This window comes from Abramis brama (assembly GCF_963993115.1).
Source record: "Abramis brama genome assembly, chromosome: 5".
Classification (NCBI taxonomy): domain Eukaryota; kingdom Metazoa; phylum Chordata; class Actinopteri; order Cypriniformes; family Leuciscidae; genus Abramis; species Abramis brama.
Window position 1 is genome coordinate 29,158,351 of NC_139967.1, and position 25,113 is coordinate 29,183,463.

At 36.5% G+C, this 25,113-nt stretch overlaps 2 protein-coding genes across 2 annotated transcripts in view; one reads left to right on the forward strand and one right to left on the reverse strand.

Moving 5' to 3' along the window:
* The window catches only part of iqgap2 (IQ motif containing GTPase activating protein 2), a 57,193-nt gene extending 32,146 nt beyond the window's left edge, over positions 1-25,047 (forward strand). The window contains exons 7-38 of the mRNA XM_084113458.1: positions 4-117; positions 249-427; positions 1,713-1,800; positions 2,985-3,148; positions 3,240-3,327; positions 4,067-4,227; positions 4,310-4,476; positions 4,587-4,711; positions 5,742-5,905; positions 9,282-9,372; positions 10,190-10,357; positions 10,792-10,934; positions 11,027-11,197; positions 11,718-11,801; positions 11,926-11,997; positions 12,080-12,149; positions 12,270-12,478; positions 12,773-12,925; positions 13,200-13,363; positions 13,553-13,777; positions 14,387-14,527; positions 14,860-14,944; positions 15,197-15,429; positions 16,919-17,051; positions 19,749-19,851; positions 20,070-20,211; positions 21,449-21,536; positions 21,632-21,844; positions 22,160-22,320; positions 22,761-22,904; positions 23,552-23,660; positions 23,803-25,047. Coding sequence (XP_083969584.1) covers positions 4-117; positions 249-427; positions 1,713-1,800; positions 2,985-3,148; positions 3,240-3,327; positions 4,067-4,227; positions 4,310-4,476; positions 4,587-4,711; positions 5,742-5,905; positions 9,282-9,372; positions 10,190-10,357; positions 10,792-10,934; positions 11,027-11,197; positions 11,718-11,801; positions 11,926-11,997; positions 12,080-12,149; positions 12,270-12,478; positions 12,773-12,925; positions 13,200-13,363; positions 13,553-13,777; positions 14,387-14,527; positions 14,860-14,944; positions 15,197-15,429; positions 16,919-17,051; positions 19,749-19,851; positions 20,070-20,211; positions 21,449-21,536; positions 21,632-21,844; positions 22,160-22,320; positions 22,761-22,904; positions 23,552-23,660; positions 23,803-23,916 — 4,466 coding nt within the window. The 3' untranslated portion in view covers positions 23,917-25,047. The remainder of the gene's footprint in view (positions 1-3; positions 118-248; positions 428-1,712; positions 1,801-2,984; positions 3,149-3,239; positions 3,328-4,066; positions 4,228-4,309; positions 4,477-4,586; positions 4,712-5,741; positions 5,906-9,281; positions 9,373-10,189; positions 10,358-10,791; positions 10,935-11,026; positions 11,198-11,717; positions 11,802-11,925; positions 11,998-12,079; positions 12,150-12,269; positions 12,479-12,772; positions 12,926-13,199; positions 13,364-13,552; positions 13,778-14,386; positions 14,528-14,859; positions 14,945-15,196; positions 15,430-16,918; positions 17,052-19,748; positions 19,852-20,069; positions 20,212-21,448; positions 21,537-21,631; positions 21,845-22,159; positions 22,321-22,760; positions 22,905-23,551; positions 23,661-23,802) is intronic.
* On the reverse strand, positions 5,905-8,342 carry f2rl2 (coagulation factor II (thrombin) receptor-like 2). The gene is made up of 2 exons (XM_084113461.1): positions 8,156-8,342; positions 5,905-7,251 (listed from the first exon to the last, which is right to left on the reverse strand). The coding sequence occupies exons 1-2, from the start codon at positions 8,217-8,219 to the stop codon at positions 6,218-6,220; spliced, it is 1,098 nt and encodes a 365-aa protein (XP_083969587.1). The 5' UTR covers positions 8,220-8,342; the 3' UTR covers positions 5,905-6,217.
* Positions 25,048-25,113: the final 66 nt, after the last annotated feature.

Here is a 25,113-nt window from a genome sequence, read left to right on the forward strand (position 1 = left end):
CAGAGGAAGAGATCAGTAACATGAGGAAAGAACTGGAGAAATATGGCATCCAGATGCCCACCTTCAGCAAGATCGGTGGCATCCTGGCCAATGAACTTTCAGTAGATGAAGCTGCATGTGAGTGACTTCATCTGTTTTTTATCTAGTCATATGTTTGTGTAAGTATACATCTGTTTAAATTACATACCTATTATCCTCATTCTCATGATTGCATGTTTTTGTGTCCTCTTTCTGATTTATATCTACAGTACACGCTGCTGTCTTTGCCATTAATGAGGCCATAGACAAAGGGCACGCTGAGAACACAATGGCGGCTCTGCAGAACCCTAACGCCTTACTGAGAAACACAAAGAAACCACTGGCCCAGGCCTACCAGGACACACTCAGCAATGCCAAGAGGAGGAAAGAGGATCAGGCCTCGGGACGGGTAAACTAGATATTCATATAAGTTTAGAAACACACTTCAGTTCAAAAGTTTGGTGTCAGTCATATTTTTAATGATTTCTTATGCTCACCAAGGCTGCATTTATTTGATCAAAAAAACAGTAATATTGTTAAATATTATTGCAAGTTAAAATAACTGTTATTTTATATTATATTTTAAAATGTAATTTATTCTTGTGATGGCAATGCTGAATTTTCAGCATCATTACTCCAGTCTTCAGTGTCACATGATCCTTCAGAATATTCTAATATGATGATTTGCTGCTCAAGAAACAGTTATTATTATTAACAATGTTGAAAAAAGTTGTGCTGCTTAATAGTTTTGTTTATGATTCTTTGAATTCATGAAATAAAAAATTCAAAAGAACAGTCTTTATAAGAAATTTAATGTAACAATGATTTTGTTTAAAAAAATATTAATCCCAAACTTTTGACAGTAGCAAATTTTTACATTTTAGATAAAATAGTTTTCTTGAATATTTGTCTATAGTTTAACATGCTATTGGTGAAGGGATTTTAGGACTGTTTTAGACAGATCTTTCAGTAGTGAGTTACTATGCCTCAACCTTTAACTGGATAATAGGCAGCAAGAATGATAATGTTTTTACATCTGCATGTCAGGACTAATGTTTTACAAACCCAGTGCAAACCACATTTGTATGAATTAAAACCTGGTTTAAATAGGATTTTTGGAATTATGTGTTGTATAAACAAAACCTTATTCATACAAAGGCAAACAGTAAAAACTGTGCACACAAGTAAATATCAGAATCTTTTTAACTTAAAGATTAAGCAATAATTTACAAGGAGAACTATTCATAATTTACAGAAAACTTTAGACACATGTTTGCAAATATCTGATTTTTACATGCAAAGCAAATTGGTTTGTGTTTCCTTTAGCAGCCTCCTTTCAAACAAGCTCTAGCATTCCTTTAGTTGCAAAATCAGCAGGATTCTGATTAAAAAATAACAGAGAATCAGCCTCGCTTGTTAAATGCTGATGTCTTCTAACACTCCTCACACACTCTGCTGACTCCAGTATCATCTGATCCCCTGATGGTGACTTAATTGAATAGTAATTTTGTTGTGTGTCCACATCTAAGTGGGTAAATGTTGTATTAGGCTTTTTTTTTTTCATTTAATTTTCAACCTGCTGTTAAAATCTTTGCTCAAGGGCACCAAGGCCCCTGATTATCCTGCTTTTTTTTATTTATTTTTTTATCTCTTTTAAAAAAAGTCTTGTTGTGACACATTGTATGTGCATTTAGCGCTCGTCTATTGCAACTGAAGAGAGAGATGTGTATGAAGAATTACTGACCCAGCAAGAGATCCAGAGCAGTGTAGACCTCGTGAACAGTAAGTGTGGGACATTAATCAGGAAAGTGGGCTGAGACCACATATAAAATAATGCTTATTGTTTTTGTTGTTGTTGTTGTTGTTGTTGTTAAGATTAATACTGGAAATAAATATTTTAGTTTAGTTTTTAAATTGCAAAAAAAATACAGTAATAAAACAATGCAAAGTTATGACTTAAAATCTAGGTGAAATATTTAAAATTCAACACTATGTGTCTGCAGCGTTTCATTCAAATTGTTATGCTAACAGTATGATTTGCAATAAAAAATTGCATTTTCATTAGCAGTGTTATTTTAGTATTATTTAAATACAATTATTTGTTATTTTAAATTAGCTTTTATTTTTCTATTTTTATTTTTTATTTAAATTTCAGGTTTAGTAATTCTGTTATATGCTTTTTTCCTTTTTATCCATATAATAAATGTAAGTTGAAGAACTAAAAATACTAAAACTAAAATATAAATAAATTATATATATATATATGTTACCGGCAAAGTGTGTAATCGGCATTCTATAGAATGCCTAGGTAATGTATAGAATTAGGTAAAAAAAAAATTATGTATTTTTTGCAAAAAACATCAGGAATTCTATACATTGCCTAGGCATTCTATACAATACCGGGATTTCACACTTTGCCGGTAACACACACACACACACACACACACACACACACACACACACACACACACACACACACACACACACACATATATATATATATATATATATATAGCTTTAATTTATTTTTATTTTTATTTTAGTTTTAGTATTTTTAGTTCTTCAACTTAAATGTATTTGTTTTGGTTTGTTGCCAAGGCAATGTTTCTCATTAAGTTTACATTTTTTACGTTTTTCATCTAATTTTTATAATTTATTTTATTTCAGCTTTCAATTACCAAAAACATTTTTAAACGTTTTAGTTTTAGTTAACAATAACAAAACTGTTTATTAGTAGCCTCAGACCCCTTGCAACTGATGATACAGTATATTGCTCATTTTGTAGCTTTTTATTGTTTGCTTCTCATGATTTCAAATTTAGGGGATATTTTCATCCATGAAAATATAGCAATGAATTTTTACTGTATGGTATAGTAGGCTGCTTTGAAAATATTCTTGAGATTCTCTGAAGTGAATATAATGTAATGTAAATGTTATATACAGTAATAATGAATTTCTCTCTCTAGCATCAGCAGCTATACAGCAAGTAAACCAGGCTGTTGATGCTGAGGATCAGAAAGCCCTACTGGCCAGCCTTCGGTTGCCTGCACTTGGTCTTGTAGGAGTCCTTGATGACAACTCCTGCTTTTACCTGGAGCACTTCACGTCCTACAGGAAGCATAAAGTTAAGGTACTGAAGCAGATTATCTATATCAGTTGAAATTACACTTGATTTTGGGTCAAATGAATTTGATGAGCATGTTTATGACATCTGTATGTAGGATGCTGGTGCGGGTACTCAGCTGGAGAGAGAAGAGATTCAGAGGGTCATCACTTCCTGTAATGAGTTTGCAGAGGCCGAGAAACGAAGTATGTTGCACACATACATTTGCCCTTGACTGGCTGATAACGTATAGACTTGAGTGTAGTGTAGATCCTCTGTAGATTATTAAGCTCTCTATGTCACCATTGTCGGTTTAGATGGTGTTACAATAAAAGTTAAATTAACAATAACGTGAATGGCTTTCTTAATGGATCAACATATAGTTTTGAGTTCATTAATTTTGAGTGCCTTAGAACAAATAATTCTGAGCCAATAGCCTCATGGGCAGCATGCCGACATGTAGCGCAGTTGTGCTTCGGGCAACCCGAGTTCAAGTGCCACCTCGTGGTCCTTTCTCTCTCTCTCCCACTTCGCTTCCTGTCCTCTCTCCAGCTATACTATCAAAATAAATAAGTAATTGAATAAATAAAAACAAATCATTTATATTAATTTTTTGCTTAAATGCTAAAAACTGAAATTCAATTGATAAAAGTGAATTTGTTAAATTAAATTTGTGCAATGTGAAAAATTCATTTTGAGATCCGCTAAAGATAACATTTAACAGTGTCATTAAATGATTAGTGTTTTAAAATATTATCTTTAAGTGAGCATCAGATGATGGCTGACTGAGGTAATCTAAATGTAAAAATATATATGTATATGTATATGTATGTGTAAAAAAGCAGCTGATTACTGATATGTTACCAGCATATACTGTGTTTCTCTATTCATATGATTGTTCTGTTTTTCTGATACTACTGCTTATTGTGCTCTTGATGGACACAGAGCAGGAGGCGATTGTTGCGATTAATGCAGCTATTCGTCGAGGTGTTCCAGAAGAGACCGTGGAGGAGCTCCTGAACCCAGAGGCCCAGTTACCCATCGTCTACCACACTGCTGCCAGCCTGTACCAGGCCGAGCTCTTCAGCCTGCAGCTCGGCTCTCAGGTCAGCTCTTACTCTCTATCCCACCCCCCAATGTTAAGCTCTTTCTTGTCCTTCCTTACAAAACAATTTTCTATCATCTCAGAACAAGGCCGGTCTTACTCATGAGGAGCTGTGTGTAGCTGTGGAGATGCTGTCTGCTGTGTCTGTGTTAAATGAGGTTCTGGACACTAAAGACTCAGTGGCCATCATTGAGCAGCTCACTGACTCTCCACTGGGCTTCAGTGCTCTGGATGCTGACAATTTACAGAGGTACAGTGACACTACTGATTGAAAAAGAGAGAGATGCCAAGAATACTATATGCCACTCTGAGAAACAATTTAATAATTGACTTGATCATGTGGTTGTTTTGCTTTGTTAGATATGCAGACACACTGCTCCGTCTTAGAGCAGAGTCCCTCGCCCAGGGTCAAGAGTTCCTCACCTGGAATGATGTTCAGAAGTGCATCGACACTGTCAATATCCAGGTGCACGAGGAACATGAGAGTAAGCAAACTTTGAAATAAATTATAAACTAAACTCTCTATATATATATGGTTAGTTATTTTTAACTAAACTTTCTTTCTATAAACTTTTATTTTTTTAAATTAATTAATACTTTTATTCAGCAAGGATGCATTAAATTGCTCAAAGTGACAGTAAAGATATTCATATAATGCTACAAAAGATCATACTGTTCTATTGAACTTTCTTTTCATCAAAGAATCCTGAATAAATGTATCACATTTTCCACAAAAGATATTAAGCAGCACAACATTTTCAATATTGATAATTATAAATGTTTCTTGAGCACCAAATCAGGATTTGCTTAAATAAATACAGCCTTGATGAGCATAAGAGACTTCTTTCAAAAACATTTTAAAAAGCTTACCGAAGATTGAAAGGGAGGTATTTAAATAGCTTTTTCTTTTCAAAATGTAGTGTATCCAATTTTAGTGCATTTCACTCTTCTAAAAAAAAAAAGAAAGACATTAATATATTTTCTTATAAATATAGCTTTTTGCTCTATTTCTTTACATTATTTCTTTCAGATGAGCTGAATAATATAATATAATATAATATCAAAATAAGGTGTAGCAAAAGGCCTTCGCATTAATGATGTGTTTAACTCATAGGTGGTCTTTCAAATACATTGAACCTTGAAGGTTATTAAAATCTACCATACAAAGAATGTCTTTTTTGAGAAAGTTACTCCATAATGTTCTGATAAGCTGGTGTCGCTATGTGGTTGTGTGGATGTGTGTGTATGAATTAAGAACAATTGATCCAGTCTGTATGAATCACACAGAACAGTTTTATTGAACATTTAATGAATCTCACAAGTAAACAGGTGGACTTATATAAAGGTGGAATATATAGAAGTTAAATATCCTAAAACAACATATTTGTTATTGTATAAACATAATGAATTTAAGACATTTTTGTCAATTTCTTAATGGAAATGTACACATATCAATGACTCTTCCATTGCATCACAAGTTGTTGATCGCATAAAATTCCCATGTTCTGTGTGTAGGAGTCATTGCTATCGCTGAGATAAATGAAGCTCTAAATTCTGGAGATCCAGAGAAGACACTCGCCGCCCTCCTACTCCCTACAGCTAAACTACAGGGAGTCAATCCAGCCACCGCCAAACACTATCATGATCTACTGCTGACCACCAAAGACCTCATCTGCAAGGTGAAATAGAATAACAGCACTGAACCAATGAAATGTTTAAGAGGTTACATCTCATATTTGAATTACTCTTGAATTATTCTTCTCTTATTCAAATTACTTAAACACTTCTTTCATGGTCTCAAATACTTTGTATTCAGCTTGACTTCTGTGTGTCCAACTTCTTTAATTTCTGTACAAAGTAATGAGCCTCTACTATAGTACAAAGTAGGAAGTCCAACCATAACATCCTCAATCCACTGCTAAGCCATTTTAGATAAGGAAGCCCACCCTTCCAGGGTCCGCAACATAAAACATCCTGCTATTTAAAAGGCCTTAGACAGTGGACAGAGCTGTCGAAGGTCTAGAGCTAAAGGATCTAAACTTGACTTGGGAAGTCTTTGTGAGCAGATAATAGAGGAAAGGGTCCAGACAGCTGTGGAAAGAACACAGACACATGGCTGCTCTGTAGTAATAATACAGGTCATAATGCTTCTCAGTGGACAACTTCACATAGTGTGCAAAAAGAAGTGCACTACATGGAGTAAAACACACTAAAAAGATCCCAAACACTAACGTGCTGGCCTTCATGTAGTGTTTCCAGTCATGACTTGAACAATTTAGGTGGTAGATGATGGATCCGTAAACAAATGCAATGACCAGCGATGGAAGGATGAACCCCAGGCAGATCAGACTCAATCTGTATGGAATCAAAGGTTTGTAGGACTCTTCCTTATAGGGCTGGATATCATGACAAGTCACCAACTTTTGCCCGAAAACATGGTAGCTTTGCTGAACCAGAAACTCTGGTGCCATCGCAATAGCAAAAACCACCCAAATGGTTAAGCTCGCCCAGATCGCACAGTACCTTTTCGACATTGTCCTGTAGAGGAACGGGTGGACCACCGCAAGGTAGCGCATCACACTAATACACATGTGGGCATGGATCGAGCAGTAGGTGTTACCATAAAAGCAGGCAGTCACCACCTTGCAGGCCAGCTCTCCAAAGATCCAGTTGTTGTTATTGATGTGATAGTGGATTCTGAGTGTGAGAGAAAGTAGCAGGAGTAGGTCTGAAACTGCTAGGCTAAAATATAGGATACCACTGGTAAGATTCTTTCTTCCACTGAGGCAAGCCAACACATAGACGTTAGAGGGGATCCCGATGAGGATGGCTAGCATGTACGCGGATGGAATGATCCTAGTGCTGACTATTCCAGTGGTGTAATTGATGACTTCATCAGAGGTGTTTATCACAGGCTGCTGGATAGATGTGTTGGAGAACAGGGAACTATTGTACACTATTGTTCCAGAAAATGTTCTTGGCTGAATTGACTGTTTTGGCATATTGATGCTGGTATATATTGATGCTGAAAAAATGTTAGAAAACACAATGTTAAAATACTGAAATAAAGTGTATTCTTTATTCTCTATATAGTTTCACACAGCTTGATACTGAAATATGTAGTTACATTTAAACTGAATTGAATGTAATTCAACAAAATATTAGATGAGCAAACATGGCTTCAAGTCATTCTTTTTAACTAATAATAATAGCATTGCACATTAAATTCTAAATACATATTTTAGTAATTGTTTTAGCTGGAATAATCATTGTTGGAATAATGAAAAACATTGGTTGTGGAAATTTGACGTGACTATAAATCATTAAGTCTTATAAATTGAATAGACTGTATTTGTAGACTGTAGACTGTCAGCTCTGACTATGGCCGATATGCTTTGGTTTCAGTTTTTAATATTATAGGCACAGATGATCCAGATTAATCACACATGACAAACATTAACTGTAAGAGTAAGACCGTACAAGCTGCCAACATCAAGCATTTTGTATTTTTTTATTTGAATTCATTGAAGTGTTACATTTTAACTGTGTGACATTTACTTTTCATTTATTTAATTTATTTTAATTTGTCGGGGTTATGTAGTTTTGTGTGTTGTTGTTTTCCTTCTCTGACTCTTGTTGTTCTTTCAGCAATGTACAACCTTCCAAAATTCTCACAAACTCGTCATCTTTGTTGTTATAATTGCGGCACGTATTTTGAGAATTGTTTTAGATGATTGAAAATTCTCTAGATCTACTTACATTTTCATTGTCATCATAGACTGCTACAGTAGCTGAGAGTCAGTCAACTACCCTTAAAGTTTTTTTTAGTCACAAAATCATGACTTCAGCCCATGTCCAATAGCAATAGCCAATAGCAATCTGCTGTTGATCTCTAACTATCTTTAACTGTTAGAGAAAAGTGGTCTTACCTGAATCTTGAAGTGAATCCTCAAACATTAATGGTAATAGCAGCAGCACAAATACTCTCCACATGCTTGAAATGTTTTTCCAGTGAATTTTTACAAAGTATCGTTTGTCAAACAACTAAAGATGACCTACAAGTTTCTGTTCTGAGGATCAGTCATCTGTATGAAATAACCACAGAGCTAGACGTCTGCGTCGAAGGGCGTGACGGTTTCCTGTAAGGGTTCAGGGCATTTGGATTCAGAATTGCTCAGTGCTCATTTCTCAGGCATGTCAGGAAATGCTACATGATGTGAGGCCAAATGGTTCCAATTCGTGGACCAAACTATTTACAAATATCTGTCCACAAATAGTTCCTAAATAACATATAGGAATGTTTATATGATGTTTTGGTGTTCTGACCGCTTGAGTAACTTAAGTTCTTTAATGTCTTTCTTTCTTTCTTTCTTTCTTTCTTTCTTTCTTTTTTTCTTTCTTTCTTTCTTTCTGACTTCATTCAGGTCTTATCCCTTCAAAGAAAGGAAACAGTACTTTTTTGTTTTGTTTTTCAGGATCTCAGTGTCAGCAAATGATAGGTAGAATGATAAATCTTTAGTCTTTCACAGCAGTCGATATCATCAGGTTGCAGGTTCTTACCTTTTTCTTTTTATTCTGTTAAAAATGTGTAAAAGACAGTGCAGCTTTGCAATCTGGCCACACTATTTACCAAACAACATTCCATGAATTATTTGATGACACTTTAGGCCAGTTTTCATACAGTTCACTGTGTTTTCAAAATTCCAAAATAAATTATGGAAATGTTTGGGTTAACTTTGCTCTTAACATTTGACATCATGCACTGAGATGCTATAATATTATATGACTGCTGTGAAAACACCTGCATAAACAAGATATTTACCAAAGAGACACTTCCTGTTTAACAGTGATAGTTGCACAGAATGTATAATACAGCCTCTAATACTTGATTTACTATAGTTGCTCACATTCAGAATAAATTGGTGTGTTGTAGCAGATGATTTGGTTTGCACTAGTGTGTGAGCAGTACACATGTATTGTATTGAGCCTGTGTATTGTATTGTTTACACATGTATTGTATTGAGCCTGCGCTGACTGTGTGTTGCGCTGTAATAGAGTTCCGGAGATGAGTCTGCTGTGCTGTGGCTGGACCAGATCCAGGAGGCCATACACACTGCCAACCAGGACCAGGAGGATGCACTCAAATGCAAGTTTTTAACTAAATATAAGTTGCATGAAAGATGTATGATTAACTTTTATGTTAATTCTGTTAATATCCTATGCACATCCCTTTGAAGGATATATGCCATTATGTGTTATGATTCACATAATGGCATATAACCTTTCAAATTGCACAATATATTTTATAACGTATATAATATATATTTTATATATAAGCTATTAATAATAATCTATATAAAATTAAAAATAAAATTGTCACGTTTGGCTGCAATAAAAGCATGACTATGGAGAATCTAACAGAAAAACACTTTATTAACAGCATAACTCGGAGATACCCAGGATATATCAGGAAACCACTAGAACAAAACCACATCATACAAAGACGACACAATTAACTGAGGGAACTAAGAGCTTAAATACTAGATAATCAACAAAATAGAAACAGGTGTGTAACATAATCAGTAACCAAGGAAACTAACTAGAGAATACAGACAGGCAGGCAGGCAGGGCAAACCAAACTAAGGTGCATTTACACGACACCATTTTCAACTAAAAATGGAAAACTTTTTATGCGTTTTGGCCGTTGATATACACAACAACGCCGTTTTGGGGGCCTGCAAACTCAAGCTTTTTAAAATGCGTTTCAAAGTGCAAGTCTTTGAAAGCGATACTGTTATTGTCCCCATGTAAACAACAAAAAAAAAAACATGAATTTGTGAAAATGGTGACTTCGTGCGCATGCGTATTATGTGTTCAGTCGATAGGCGCATAGTGTTTCCTTACTAAGCGACATCGCCAACTATTGAAAGTGATTGTTCTGTATATTGCGTGTCTGATTTCAGTGGCTGAGGCCGTCGCAGACATAAACAGGTCAGTATCTGAGGGCGATGCTACGGCCACACTGGGTGCTCTGCAGTGTCCTGATGCAGGTCTTCGAGCAGTGCTGTCTGAATGTGCTCATATCTACCACAGCCAGCTCTCGCAGTTACAGAGCACTCAAACAGAACAAGGTAACTCTATCACACCCCTAATGACTGGGGTCTGGAAGGTCTAGCTATAATTTGAACATTAACTTAGCTCTTGTTATCTGCCTTACTCTTTGAGGCTGGAGAATGTACTGTCATGCATATTAAATATAATTTATTATATAATTATACAGAATATTGTGTATGGTATTATCAAGCCTATTCTTGTATATGTTTATCATTAGCATTAACAAACCTAATTGTGTCAAATTTGTGCAAATTTTGCCAGTTTAATATGATAAATTGTTAGATATTAGTTGTAAATATTCCACAGACATTTCAAGCATAATCTAAAACATTTACTGGTGTATTTGATTTCAGACAGAGGCAAATACATATGCAATTCTTCATAAATAAGTTATTCTTCACAGGACCTCTGGGCAATCACAGTGCTTTAATTTTAATTGTGTTATCTGTAGGGACCATTGGCAGTTCATGGGTAAAACACAAGATCAAGGATAAATATGATTACTTCTATAACATCAAAAGCAAAGAAGGGACATGGGTTGAGCCAGATAATTTTTTCCATGACAGTTCACAGCTCACCAAAGAAGATATTCAGGTATGTCTTTAGCACAAACATACATTTGCAGTTTTTTGTGTTGTTTGTGACTGCTCTGCAGTTCATTTCATATTTTCTTTCCCCCTAACTAGAGTGTTTTGAGCAGTGTAACAGCTGAGTATAGCAGAGAGCAGCTGTGGTTGGCCAATGAGCCGCTGATCATCAAACTGCAGGCCCTGATTCGTGGATACCTGGTGAGGCAGGCACATACTGACAGACTGGAGTACCTGCAAAAACAAGAGCCGAGCGTCATCAAACTACAGGTGCTTAACTGTGTTAAATTATTGATAGATACCTCCAACAGCCTTGTGTGACACTGAAAATGAACACTATAAAAACACTGAAAAACACACTAAACTATGAAAGTATAGTAGAAAAAAAGGTGTGTGGGGCTTCGTCCAAAATCGCATACTCCCTTGAGTTGGTACTTATTTTGAATAAGTAATTACTTTGCAACTGCTAAAAAAGTACGTTCTACATATATAGTATGAATGTGTACTACATTCGCCATATTGTCATTATCGTGTGACCTACCAGCATTAGTTGCGTCGCTTCACTGTCATTCACAAATCCTCTCCCGTGGCCTCATGGGATAGTGAAGTGTCCATCGTATCCATGCACACTTCAGAATCTCATCCAGGTTCACTCTTTTATGAGTACTGTGAATTCGGACATACTTATTTTGTCACATACTTTTTTTCACCTACTATATAGTAGGGAAGTATGCGATTTCGGAGCCAGCCATCGGGTAGTTTTCACATTGGGTTTGGTTTACCATTGCAGGCATCCTGGAAGGGCTACAAACAGAGAAGAGTCTATAAAGACAGACTAAAGACCTTCCAAGACAGCGTGAGCACTGTGATTAAGGTAACGGTTATATCACAGATGCTCTTTTATTACAGTTTTTCATCATACCGTATCCACCTTGTTGTTTTGAATTGCAGAACTTGAATTATTCTTAGCATGAAAACATGTTTCCTCTACACTTTAGTTACAGTCACTGGTGAAGATGTGGAAAGCTAAACGAAGCTACATTAAGAGAATGCAGTTCTTCAAAGACCATGTAAGTCATCTCACTCACAAGTGAACGAGCAGCTTCTACATCTGCATACTCATGACGCTGAAATATTCTGTGTCGTGTTCAGGAGAAAGAAATAGTGACGATTCAAGCTTACCTTAAGGCTAATAAAGCAAGAGTTGACTACAGAACTTTGAGTAAGTCGATTACATTATTATATTGAATGTATTATGTAATTTAATTTACATATACTTGTATTGATAGTAGATTGGTTTGCATGGTAAATATAAATGTTTTTCCATTTACTTTTCAAACAGCCGGTTCTCAGCACCCCCCTCTCTCAGTCGTCCGTAAATTTGTACATTTGCTGGAACAAAGTAGCCTCGATTTACAGGAGGAACAGGAAGTGACACGGCTCAGAGAGGAAGTGGTCACCAAGATTCGTGCTAATCAGCAAATGGAAAAGGATCTGAATTTAATGGATATTAAGATTGGCCTGTTAGTAAAGAACAGGATCACACTACAGGTGCTATTTTTATGCGGTGGCTTAAACAATTTAAAGACTGAGATTGTTAAGCTATGTGGATTGTTTGTTGTATATACTATGGATTAATGAGACAAATGTTACATTATCCTTTGATGTACATAGGTTTGAGTTTTCCCAAAAAGACAAAAAAACTTAAAAAACAAAACAAAAAAACATTTATGTTTTCTTGAGTCTCATAAGAGTAGAAGCAGTTACAGATGTTCAAACCAGTTTAGTTTAACCTTTGACCCATCCTAATTTTTCCAACCACTTTAATGTTTTCTCCTTTGGCAGGATGTGGTGTCACACAGCAAAAAGATGAAAAGCAAAAAGAACAAATTGAGTAAAGAAGATCTGGCTATGGGGGAAAAGCAGGGCATCAAGGGCCTGAGCAAAGACAAGAGGAAGAAACTGGAGGCCTATCAGCATCTCTTTTACCTTCTACAAGTGAGACCTTTGGCCCAAATTCAGTCATTTTAAATAAATTAAGACATAGACTAGAATGCTGAATTGCAACTGGTGGCTAACCAAAGGCATTAAAGGGATATTATATATAATTTATAAATATGATATATAAATGTAAAAAACAGCATTTAAAAATGTATTTGTAAAACAAATATATATATATCATACTTTAAAAAAAAATGCACAAACTGTTTATAAATACTGTAAATCCTTTCAGTTAAATTTTTTTAATCAATGAGTTTTCTTAATTTAACAGACTAATCCTTCATACCTGGCCAAGCTAATCTTCCAGATGCCCCAGAACAAATCCACCAAATTCATGGACACTGTGATCTTCACGTTGTATAACTATGCCTCTAACCAGCGGGAAGAGTACTTGCTGCTCAAGCTTTTTGAGTCAGCGCTGCGAGAGGAGATCAAGTAAGATGTAGAGACTGAGATGGAGATTTTGAGCATGCAAATACAACATTGTTACAGAGAATAATATATTTCAATTCATAATTATTGCATCAAACGTGAATCAAATGTCTCTGATACAATGTGTATAGTTTTGCTTTATGATATACAGTATGGCAAATATCATTTTAACTTTGTTGTCATCTCCGGCAGATCTAAGGTGGATCATATCCAGGAAATAGTGACAGGAAACCCTACAGTCATTAAGATGGTTCTGAGCTTTTACCGTGGTGCTCGTGGACAGAACGCCCTCAGGCAGCTGCTTGGACCAGTGGTTAAAGAGATCATTGAGGACAAAAACCTGGGCATCAACACTAACCCTGTAGACATCTACAAAGCCTGGGTTAATCAGCTAGAGACCGCTACAGGAGAAGCCAGGTTCATATTTTCTCATCTCACATATTGCACACACTTTCTCAAATCCATTTCCCCTCCAACTTTGTTAGCATATTTACATTTTTTTCTCCATACTATTTGTAAATCATACCAATACAACAATGACCAAAAGTTTGGGGTCAGTAAGATTCTTTTGCAATAAATTAATGCTTTTATTCAGCAAAGATGCATTTTGCAGTTGAATTGTTCTATTTGAAATAAATAGGTTTCCACAAAAATATTCAGCAGCACAACTGTTTTTAACTGATGGTATTAAAAATGTTTCTAGAGCACCAAATCAGCATATTAGAATGATTTCTGAAGGATCATGTGACTGAAGACTGGAGTAATGTAGCTGAAAATTCAGCTTTTGCATTATGTTTTAAGATTACTTTACTTTTTAAAATATATTCAAATGAAAACAGTTATTTTTAATTTTTGTAATATTTCACAATATTACAGTTTTACTATATGGTTGATCAAATAAATACAGCCTGGTATAGATGAGAGAGAATTTGCATATCTTATACCGACCCCCTCTTTCTATCTTTAGTTTTGTTTTTGTTTAATTCTTTTTTTTTTTTACTACTGTTGTTGAACTTCACTTCATAGTAAGCTGCCATATGAGGTCACACCAGACCAGGCTCTGTCACACGAGGAAGTGAGGGTTAAACTGGAATCCTCCAATCAGGTGCTCCGTACCGTTACAGACAAAGTGCTCGGCTCTATCATGTCATCGCTGGACAGCATCCCGTAAGAACAAAGACCATTGCAGCCTTTCAAACAGATGTTCAGTTATGCTTCATGCAGTTCATTTTCATTTCGCCTGTTATATTTGTCAAATATGCCTCTTGTATTATGAATGATTCTTTTATACAATATAACTTTACAGTGTCATTGTGCACCAGGGGGCAGCACTGTAGTTAAAACAGAGAGAGTCTGCCAAAAACAAGAAATATTTTCAATACATAATCAGCGTTGTGTGGTGTTTTGCACACAGCATTCATTACTACCCTCTCATTAATTTAAGGTATGGCCAGATTTTTATTTTGTATTATTTGATATCTGTTTTCTTTTGCATGCAGTTACGGCATGAGATATATTGCTAAAGTTCTAAAGGACACGCTTCATGAGAAATTCCCTGACGCCACAGAGGATGAATTATTAAAGGTCAGATGTTGAATATTTTAGTGGTACTCGTGTATCCAGATTCCATACAAATGTTTATTTTAAAATATGTATTCAATGGGTCCTGCCTGCAAAGCTCCTTTCATACTTGTAATGTAGCTATAATTGCTTGACACATGATGAACCACAACAGATTAAAGATGAACTTTGTGGAGTCAACGTCTCAAGAACCCAGAAAAATAATGGTTCACATGAAATAAGTTCAGTTTGAATAGCAGCATCTTCTTCCCACAGATTGTAGGGACTCTGCTCTATTACCGTTACATGAATCCTGCCATTGTGGCTCCAGATGGCTTTGACATCATTGACATGACGGCCGGAGGTCAGGTGCATTCAGAGCAGAGGAGGAACCTGGCGTCAGTGGCTAAGATGCTACAGCATGCTGCTGCCAACAAGCTTTTTGAGGACGAGAGCGACCACCTCACCCCCATGAACAGCTACATCTCCCAGACCTATCAAAGGTTCAGGTGAGGAGAACAGAGCACTTCATCAGTTTAAGGTTTAGTTTGTCTAGGGTCACAAAAAAAATACTATTACTGTTGAGAAGAATCAAATACTTAAAGGGATAGTTCATCTAAAAATGACAGTTCTGTCATCATTTACTCACCCTCATGTTGTTCAAAACATGCATGACTTACTTTCTTCTGTGGAACATAAAATAAGATATTTTGAAGAATATCTCAGTGTGTTTTTGAAAGTCAATAGGGTCCAATGTTGTTTTCTTCTCATGGAAACAAAAATATTTTACGTAGAAACTGATGAGTAGAACAAAAGAGTTTAAACAATCAGACAAATCTTTAGTCAGGACAGGCTAAAGATGCATGGAAATTGAGGTTAAAGGTGAGGAAGTGTTTTTGTATGAAAGTAAGGCATCAGCAGTGAGGAGGGACGTGCGTTGCCACTTCAGACATATTAGTGAGTGTATGCTTGTGTGAGGCAGCTGGAAGTGCTAAATGACCTTTTGCCCAAAGCCCCTCATTCCCATGGCGGTGAATCATTCTTACTGGAAACTCCCTGCTGATTTCTTTTCCTCTCTGATTCTCAGCAATTCTGCCTGATGATCTGGATAAGTGCAGTTTATGACAGCATGTGACCTCCTCATTCAAGTATACTTTGCATTGTAAATTGATTATGCATTTGGTTCAAATATCTCGTTTTGCATTTTTTTGGTTCAAAACAGATTTCCACAGAATTTTAACAGCTGTTACTCACAAAATTACACACTCCCATGTCTCCTGCGTATGTGTGTATTAAATATTTTGGCTAATTCGATGGGGTTTTCATATTTTACCATGATTCTACCAAAATCCACAGATTTTCCACTAAAAAACAACAACAAAAAAAAAAAACAGATTTAAAGGGTACTTCACAGATTGCAAAATGGGCTTTCAATAAAACTTGGCTGCCTATATAGTAGAAAGGCAAAAAAAGTATTGTTCCTGGGTGCAAGTCTGTAAGAATTTAAAGAGTAAACATTTAGCGTTGTGGATTACTTTGGGTTTCCAGTGAAGGATCCAGCACATTGTAGGCAGTGTCTAAAAGCTGCAAAGAACACGGAGAGAATGCCGCAATAGAAAATCTGAAAAACCTCAGTGTTTTGTAGTCAACATTTCAAACTGGATGACCACAAACAGTGTTTTAAGCCAAATGGAGGGGGAAAACTGCCATTCTGTTTGTTCCACCCAACCTCCCAAAGTAAAACACTATTGCGTACAGATAAGAAAGCTGTTGCCATAGTGTTCTAGTTTTACTATAATGCTGTTTAAAGAGTAGACATAGTATAATTTTCAGTGATAAACCTACTCTTACAATAACTGTTCTCTAAATAACCACCTTGTCAACCCGACTGTCTGTGGGCCGGGATACAAAAATACGGATGGACAATCTGTAGTTTTCACAAAAGCCCTGGAACTTTTGCTGGCAAATAAACGTGAGCTTTTTTTTATTGCTTTTCAGGGGCTTCTTCCAGGCAGCTTGCGACGTTCCAGCTCCTGAGGAGAAGTTTAACGTGGACGAGTACTCTGACATGGTGACACTCAGCAAACCTGTCATCTACATCTCTATTGAGGAGATCATCAACACACACTCTGTAAGCCACAATAGAACCAACCAATTCAATAGAAACCTCTTTTTTTCAAAGTTGCAATGAAATGGAAGTAGCAAAATAATATTATTTTTTTTCGTATTGTAATGCACCCGATTGTAACGGATTGTCGGAAAAGAAAAAAATGTAGGGCGGGACTTGACTCTATGCATTAGTTGTTAATTGGATTTCGAGATGTGGGCATTGCCCTCAAAAGTGGTGGCAGATAAATGAGTGCTTGCAGGGGCGGGGTGTAAGCGGACTGAATGACTGGAGAAATCCTACATGCATCAATAGAGAGAAGTCTGTCATTTTCACTGGAAGATCTAGTTATGACATTTAGATTTAACATCACAAGGTCAAAACATTATTAAATAATAAAACGATAAGGTGAATTTTCATTTCAAGCCAACTTTAACAAAGAGGTTTGTATTACAGCTGTGAGCCCATCATTCAGTGGAAGAGATGACCTCTTCTTTTATTGCTGGGCTGTTCATATGAATATGAAAAAGAGACACACAACTTATCAAAACGTGTATTTTCAAGATTTACTGTATCTGTATAGCCTGACGTCGTCATACTCAGATTCTAGTCAGAATGTGAGTCTGATACTGCTCCATTGAGCTTTGATTATGGGGCGTGTTTCAACCGAACCAGGAAAAAAAATGCCTCTGCACTCAATTGGATAGACCTACAACCAATCAGAGCAACGGAGTAAGTGACGTATGTTCTTCATTCATGTTTCCGATCGCGGTTCTCTGTTCCTCTTTTAAAATTAATGCGCTGTCGATATCTTCTATAACAGACGCGATGGCGGAATCTACACATGATGTTTTATAAACAAAGTTCAGGAGGAGCACATTCAAATAATCAATACAATCAACCGTCTACTACGGTCTACACTATCAGCATGAGAGGAAGCATATATTTATTCACTCTGTCAACTCACCTAACATTCCTTGACAGTTTTCAGCATCCCTCCACTCACTCTCGGCTTGTTCTTCCACAGCCAGGAATACGGGGGGAGTACTTTGGGTTCGGGCCGAATACCGAGCCCGAAGCCTCTCCTCGGACAGCACGCCAAATATGCATTTATTCTATCTGACTTATTTGTAAGTGTGAACTCGTGAAATCTCAATTCTTCAGCGGCAGTCATTTGAATTCAACCCAAGCGCTCGTTGATGACGTGGATGATTACGTTACCGTTGCTCATCTGTCCATCATCGTATAAAGCCCGCCCTGACAATTTGATTGGTCCGAACAATTTTTGTTCGGGCATAATAGCTCCTCAACGGAACGAGTCCAGACCGAACTTCCCGACCTAAAAATTTTGTGGGCGGGGCTAAGTTCGGCTGGCATTCAGGCTAGTATCTGTAGGCATGTGATCTGGAATGTGGAGTCAAATGCTTTTTTTAGATCTGCAACTCATTGTGACTAAGTTTCATTAGCCACCTTTGAGTCATGAGAGGAATCTACTGTGAGGAGTGGCTTAACTTGATCCATAAGTGTGAGGAAGTGACATCATGACCTGTGCAGACATAATAAATAGCACCTGTATACTTTTCTCAACTCAGCCAAACTCAGCCTACATTCTTTCTATTGGAGAGCTAACATTTATGTATGTTTTCAAGAGTGCAACACATAAATTAAGAGAAGTGATGTCCATTTTCAGCTCTCTGACTGTAATATATATTTTATTGAACCAGAGATATTCTGTGATTTGAGGTGATGTGGAGTTCAAAACAGATATTTAGGAGATATACAAGGAAGAAATTCCCTTCAAATTGAACTGTGTATTGACTCCTAAAGTTTGATGTTGTCCTGGTTTCTCTTCCATATTTTAGGACAATGAGATGGATTGGAAACAAATACTCATCCTCTTAGTCATGTTGCGGATTATATTTTAAAAAAAAAATATTTACAGAATAAAGAGCATTAATTTTTATTGATTTTTGACCATCATCTTTAAGTAGATATCACCATAATAGTAACTGTAATTACAATATACGTTAACTTGATCCAAGGTTGATTTTGATATGGTGATGATGTGTTGTCAAGAAGTTTTGTTGTTTTGTAGTCTATACAGTAGGGGTGTAACGATACCCTAATTTCACGATTCGATACATATCACGATACTGAACTCACGATACGATATTATTGCGATACTCCAAGACATATAATAAAAGGTTAAGAAAAAATGTACTGTTGATTAAATGCTAAATTTGATGTAACATTGTGGGTGTAAATGAATAGGCTTGTACAATGGTGACACCAGAATAAATATATTCATGATTCTGAACCTGAAAATACCGAATTATTTTAGACGAATATGCTTGCACTCTGTCACTGGCTAGATATATTTAAAATAATGTAGGCCACTTTTTACTGGTAACATAAGACTTATAACATAAGCATTATCAGGACCCACTAATATTCCCCCATTATTATACATTATATTCAACATAATATATTGTAGTTTAATGTAGTACTGACTCTGAAAACTTAAATTTTTTCTCACAGGGTAATTTTAATTTGGGTGAACTATCCACGATACATATTGTCACTATCCACGATACATATTGTCACTATCCACAATACATATTGTTGCATTTTTGTATTGCGATATATTGTGACACGATATATTGTTACACCCCTACTATACAGACTAGTTGTAGCTGATAGTTAAATGTACTTTTTTTCTAGTTGGTGTTGGAACACAAGGAAGCCATTGCTCCAGATCACAGTGATCTTCTGCTTGAGCTCCTGAAGGACCTGGGGGAAGTTCCTGACATCGAGTCTCTACTTGGTAATATGATAACAAATACAACATCACCAGAATTTTAGACATCACCAGAATTATCCACCTAGATGACATAAAGACTGATTTGATGTTTTTGCAACAGTGTGTGAGTTTAGATACATTTTCACTCACTGAAAGTTGATTAATAGAAAATGACAGAAATTAGCAGAAACTGCTGTCAGAACTTAGACAGTAATGAAAGTAAAACACACTCTGACACTCAGGTGAAGGAACTGTGGACACAAATGACCCCAACAAGGAGAACTCACTGAGTCAGCTGGCCAAAACAGAGATCTCCCTTACCCTCACCAACAAGTTTGAGCTGCTGGATGGAGATGACAAAGACATGAAGGGTCTAATGACAAAGTAAGGGAGCAAGTAATCAACACTTCTTCAACTGCCTTAAAATTTGAAATGTCCTCACATATAAATATCTCTCTTGCCACACTCAACTATTCTTCACTGTCCTCATTTCCTGTCTTCATATCTCTCCTTGCCCATAGGAGGAAGTGGTTTGGTGACCAGTTTTATCTTCACTTCTAAAATGGGCCTCTTGACTCGCTTTGTGTAATTAGCATTAAGTAAAGGCCTGTTCACAAGATGATTCAGTGTGAAAATTCAGTGCAACAAACATTTTACATTTCAATATTAATGTGTCTGTTAAGAACAACACAAACATTTGAATGCCTTGAATACTTGAAATGTGTAATAATACTCAAAGGAAACATTTGTTGACTATCATTTGCTGGCCAGTATTGGCCTTCTGTTAAACTTGCATGCTAACTGCTAGAATTCTAGCCTAGGGATCTTTCCATATGGCAGTATTTCCTTAGGGAGGAAGCAGGAAGAGTGACATCATAACTCATTGTCTATATGTTTACACCCTGCTCCATTTCCATTTCCAAAAAAACACATCATCTGTGAGGCCCCTGTGACCCAGACGTGTATGATCTTCTGTTTACAGACCATATAAACATGAATTACTGTAACCAGACAGTTTGTGTACATTGTGAGACAAATCACAAATGAGTCTGTCTTGGTATGCGTTTACTACCAGACAAACTTTGGACAAACTTGTTCTCAAAGGGATAGTTTAATAAAAAATGAAAATGTTATTATCATTTACTCTCCCTTATGTCGTTCCAAACCTGCATGAATTTGTTTCTTTCTTCTGTTGAACATAAAATATATTTTGAAGAATGTTCTTGTCCATTTAATAAAAAAGCCAAAACAACATTGGACCCCATTGACAGAATGTATAGACAAAAAAAACACTAAGACATATACTCTTTTATGCTTAGCTGAAGAAAAAGTCAGAATATCAATAGTTTTTAAAATCACAACAAGCATAAATTCAGTCAAGTTCGGATATTTTTAAGTTGGGGTTATTTCAATCAAAAATTAAAATTCAGTTTTTTTCTCTTATGTCACCAGCATATTGCAGGCTTTATCAAGTCTCAATTGTGAGTGCCAAAGAAGTAGACTTGTATTGCATTATCTGCTGAACAATGTCAGCCCGTATCTTACCAGATGAGAAAACGCAGAACCTGTTGAGACACTCTGATAAGTGCATCCTCATCTTTGTTTGCCTGTCACTTTGCAGAACAAAGAAACTGATAGTGGATGTGGTGAAAATTCAACCAGGGGAGACACTCACCGATATCCTGGAAACTCCCGCCTCTGCTTCACAGGTACAGTAGGCCTTTCCCCCATGATCAAGATTGAATGGAGGCCAGTCTTCCAACAGATTCAGATGAAGTTCAACCCTCTCTCTCTGGTGTTGTAGGAGGCAGAGCACGCTAAGCTTGTGGAGCGTCAGGTGGTGCAGGACTCTCAGACTCCAGAGGGGTTAAAGAGCAGCCAGGCCATGCTAGAAGACCGCCAGCTACCTCTGGAGCAGAAGAAGAGGAAGATCCTCAGGAACCTGAGAACTCTAGAGCAGGCTGGTCTGGCCAGCTCGAAACACAAGTACCAGGAAGTCATCAATGACATCTCCAAGGTCAGGCCGTTATAACTTCATTCAGGGGTGCAGGAACTATGTGAAAAGAGCTTGGCGCACATTAAGCATGGCTCACTGATGAGTCATACTTGCATATGGGATGAATGTAGATATTCCTAAGCCATATAATGATTGCTATGTCCTATGCATCTATTAAATAATGGCATGACCTTATCTTGCTCCCTTTAGGACTGCAGGGTGCCATAAAAGCCTTCAACTAGTTAGTTTATGTCTTTAGTCTGACTGTATTTGTAATGTTTTTTTTGTAATGTAATGACATGACTGGTTTTTTTTTTTTTTTTTTGCATGTGGCAGGACATTCGATACCAGCGGCGCTATAGGCAGAGGAGGAAAGCCGAATTGGTGAAGTTGCAGCAGACTCTGACTGCGCTCAATTCCAAGGCAGCTTTCTATCAAGAACAGATCAACTACTATGACACATACATCAAAACCTGCCTGGATAACCTCAACAGAAAGTGAGTGGAGATGCATTTAATGTTCTCTGGCAACTTTTTATATTTTGTACAAGCATGCTCATAATTATGTGGGCCTATTTGTACCTATTTGTTTCTCTATTATATTTTGCCTTTTTGTTGATTTCCAGCTCATTTGAGGTGCAGCACCAAATCTGTTGTTAATATCAATTTGTTCATAAATGAATTTAATTAACTTTTGCCAATTTTAAATCTGTCCCAATGACAAACTTATTTTAATTTATTTGATCTTATCCCCATGTTGAGACATTTTCACAAGTTTATTAATATCTCGAATGATTATTGATTGGCACAATACATAATGCAATTAACCAATGATACACAATAGCTTAAGAGGGGCACTTAGTGGTGTGTAAATTGGGAAGTGTCCTATATGATACTTAATGTCATATATATTTCACTAATGGTTGTTTCACCACCAGGAATTCACGAAGGTCCATTAAACTGGACAGAAAGGAAGAAGAGAAGAGCACCAAGAAGTCCAAGGCCTCTTCCCTGAAGTACACAGCTGCCAAACTGCATGAGAAAGGAGTCATTCTGGAGATTGAAGGCCTCCAGACTAATCAGTGTGTACTTCCTCTTTACACCATTTATTTATTTTTTATTTTTTTCATTGATAATGCGTAACTTTATATTGTGCCATAATAAAGCACATAAATATCTAAACCAGCGGTGTCCAAACCTGCTCGTGGAGGGCCACTGTCCTGCAGAGTTTAGCTCCAATTTCTCTCCCACAACACTCCTGCCTGGAAGCTTCTAGTATGCCTTGTAAGAACATAATTAGCTGCTTCAGGTGTGTTTAATTGGGGTTGGAGCTGAACTCTGCAGGACAGTGGCACTCCGGGGACAGGTTTGGACACCCCTGATTTGAACTGACCCCAGATCAGTGGCTGGGACATATTGCACAAGATGCTTTTAAGAGAATGCTTAATGTACAGTCAGCAGTTTGTGTGTTGCATTAAAGGGTGGGTAGAGCAATATGAGGAGTTATCCATCTTGTTTTGCTCTTCCTCATACAGGCCAAATAGAAGTTTAGTGATTGACAAGCCAACTATTTTTGCTATCTCTTCAGGCAGATCAAAAGAATATTAATAATGTTATCTTTCAGTGCTAAGGGATTTAGTCGTTTAATTTGTTGTCCGTTTCAGGAATGTATTTTGGACTCTAAGCCCCACCTATTCCAGTACTTCAGTGAGTGTTTTGTATGTTTCAGGTTAAAAAATGTCATGTTTGACATTTGCCCTTGTGAGGAAGTGGGTGACTTTGAGATAAAGGCCAAGTTTATGGGTGTTGAAATGGAGAAGGTGCAACTGCATTTCCAGGTCAGTTTCCAGGAGCACAAAGCCTGGCACAAGTTCTTCTCCTATGCATGCAGGATACTACTTTTATTATTCAGAATTGTATTTATGGACACACCAATACAGAAATGTTTTTCATGTCTTGTGTTTTTATTTTATTTGTCAGGACCTGTTGCAGCTTCAGTATGAGGGAGTAGCTGTCATGAAAATGTTTGGCAAGGCCAGAGTCAACGTCAATCTACTGATCTTCCTTTTGAACAAAAAGTTCTACGGAAAATGAGAATCCCTTGGAGTTAATGCAGTGCAGATATGTGACCCTGGACCATAAAACCAGTGACATGGGTCAATTTTTAAATTGAGATGTATATATCATCTGCAAGCTGAATAAATAAGCTTTCCATTGATGTATGGTTTGTTAGGATATGACAATATTTGGCCGAGATACAACTATTTCAAAATCTGGAATCTGAGGGTGCAAAAATATCGAAACATTGAGAAAATCTCTTTTAAAATTGTCAATTTATGTTCACGATTGTGCTGCATTCACTCACAAAAATAAATGTTTTATATATTTACGGCAGGAAATTTACTAAATATCTTCATGGAACATGATCTTTACTTAATATCCTAATGATATTTGGCATAAAAGAAAAATCAATAATTTTGACCCATACAATGTATTGTTGGCTATTGCCACAAATAAACCTGTGTGACTTGTGACTGGTTTTGTGATCCAGGCAGGGTCACATATGTTTGGAAATATTAACTAGCTATCAATGTTAGTTTACACTTTGCAAATTGTGCAAAAAGAATGGAACGTGCCTTTGGTTTTTAGATGTTTTTGTAAAAGAAATATCTTTGAGCATTCAGGGTATTTGTGCAACTGTTTTTGCAGGTTTTCTGTATTTAGTTAACTATAAAATGAGATCTCGCCACTCTAAGAATGATATGATACATGCCAAGATGTACATACATAGCATACTTAAGATTTTACTTTAATCACCACAATCAAAGAAACAGATGTTCACAAATATTGCATGACGACTGGAATTTTTTGTTTTTTAAATTGTGTATGGATTATATTTTTAAATACAAATATAATTGAAATATATATTTGATGGCAAATAATGTATTGGAAGCTGCAATGTTTTAATATGTTCAAAATGTATAATGTGGGAATAAGACAAATGACTCAAAATGCACTACTGCCGTGTGGCTGTTAAATAAGATAAACTGGAGGAGACTTTTCACAGGCCAGTCATTAACTAGTGCCTATCATTTTTAAGTGCTCAATTGTACATCTTTTAAAATATGCCTATTAAAGAACATTCCTAAACATTTTCAGTTAAAAGAAATGTGTACTGAGAAGGATTAATGTATTGGTTTTAATTAAATACATCTTACATCAAAACTGCGTTTATTCATTTATGTAGGGCAGATCTAACTTAAGGGCTGTATTTTGAATCAAAAACCAGAG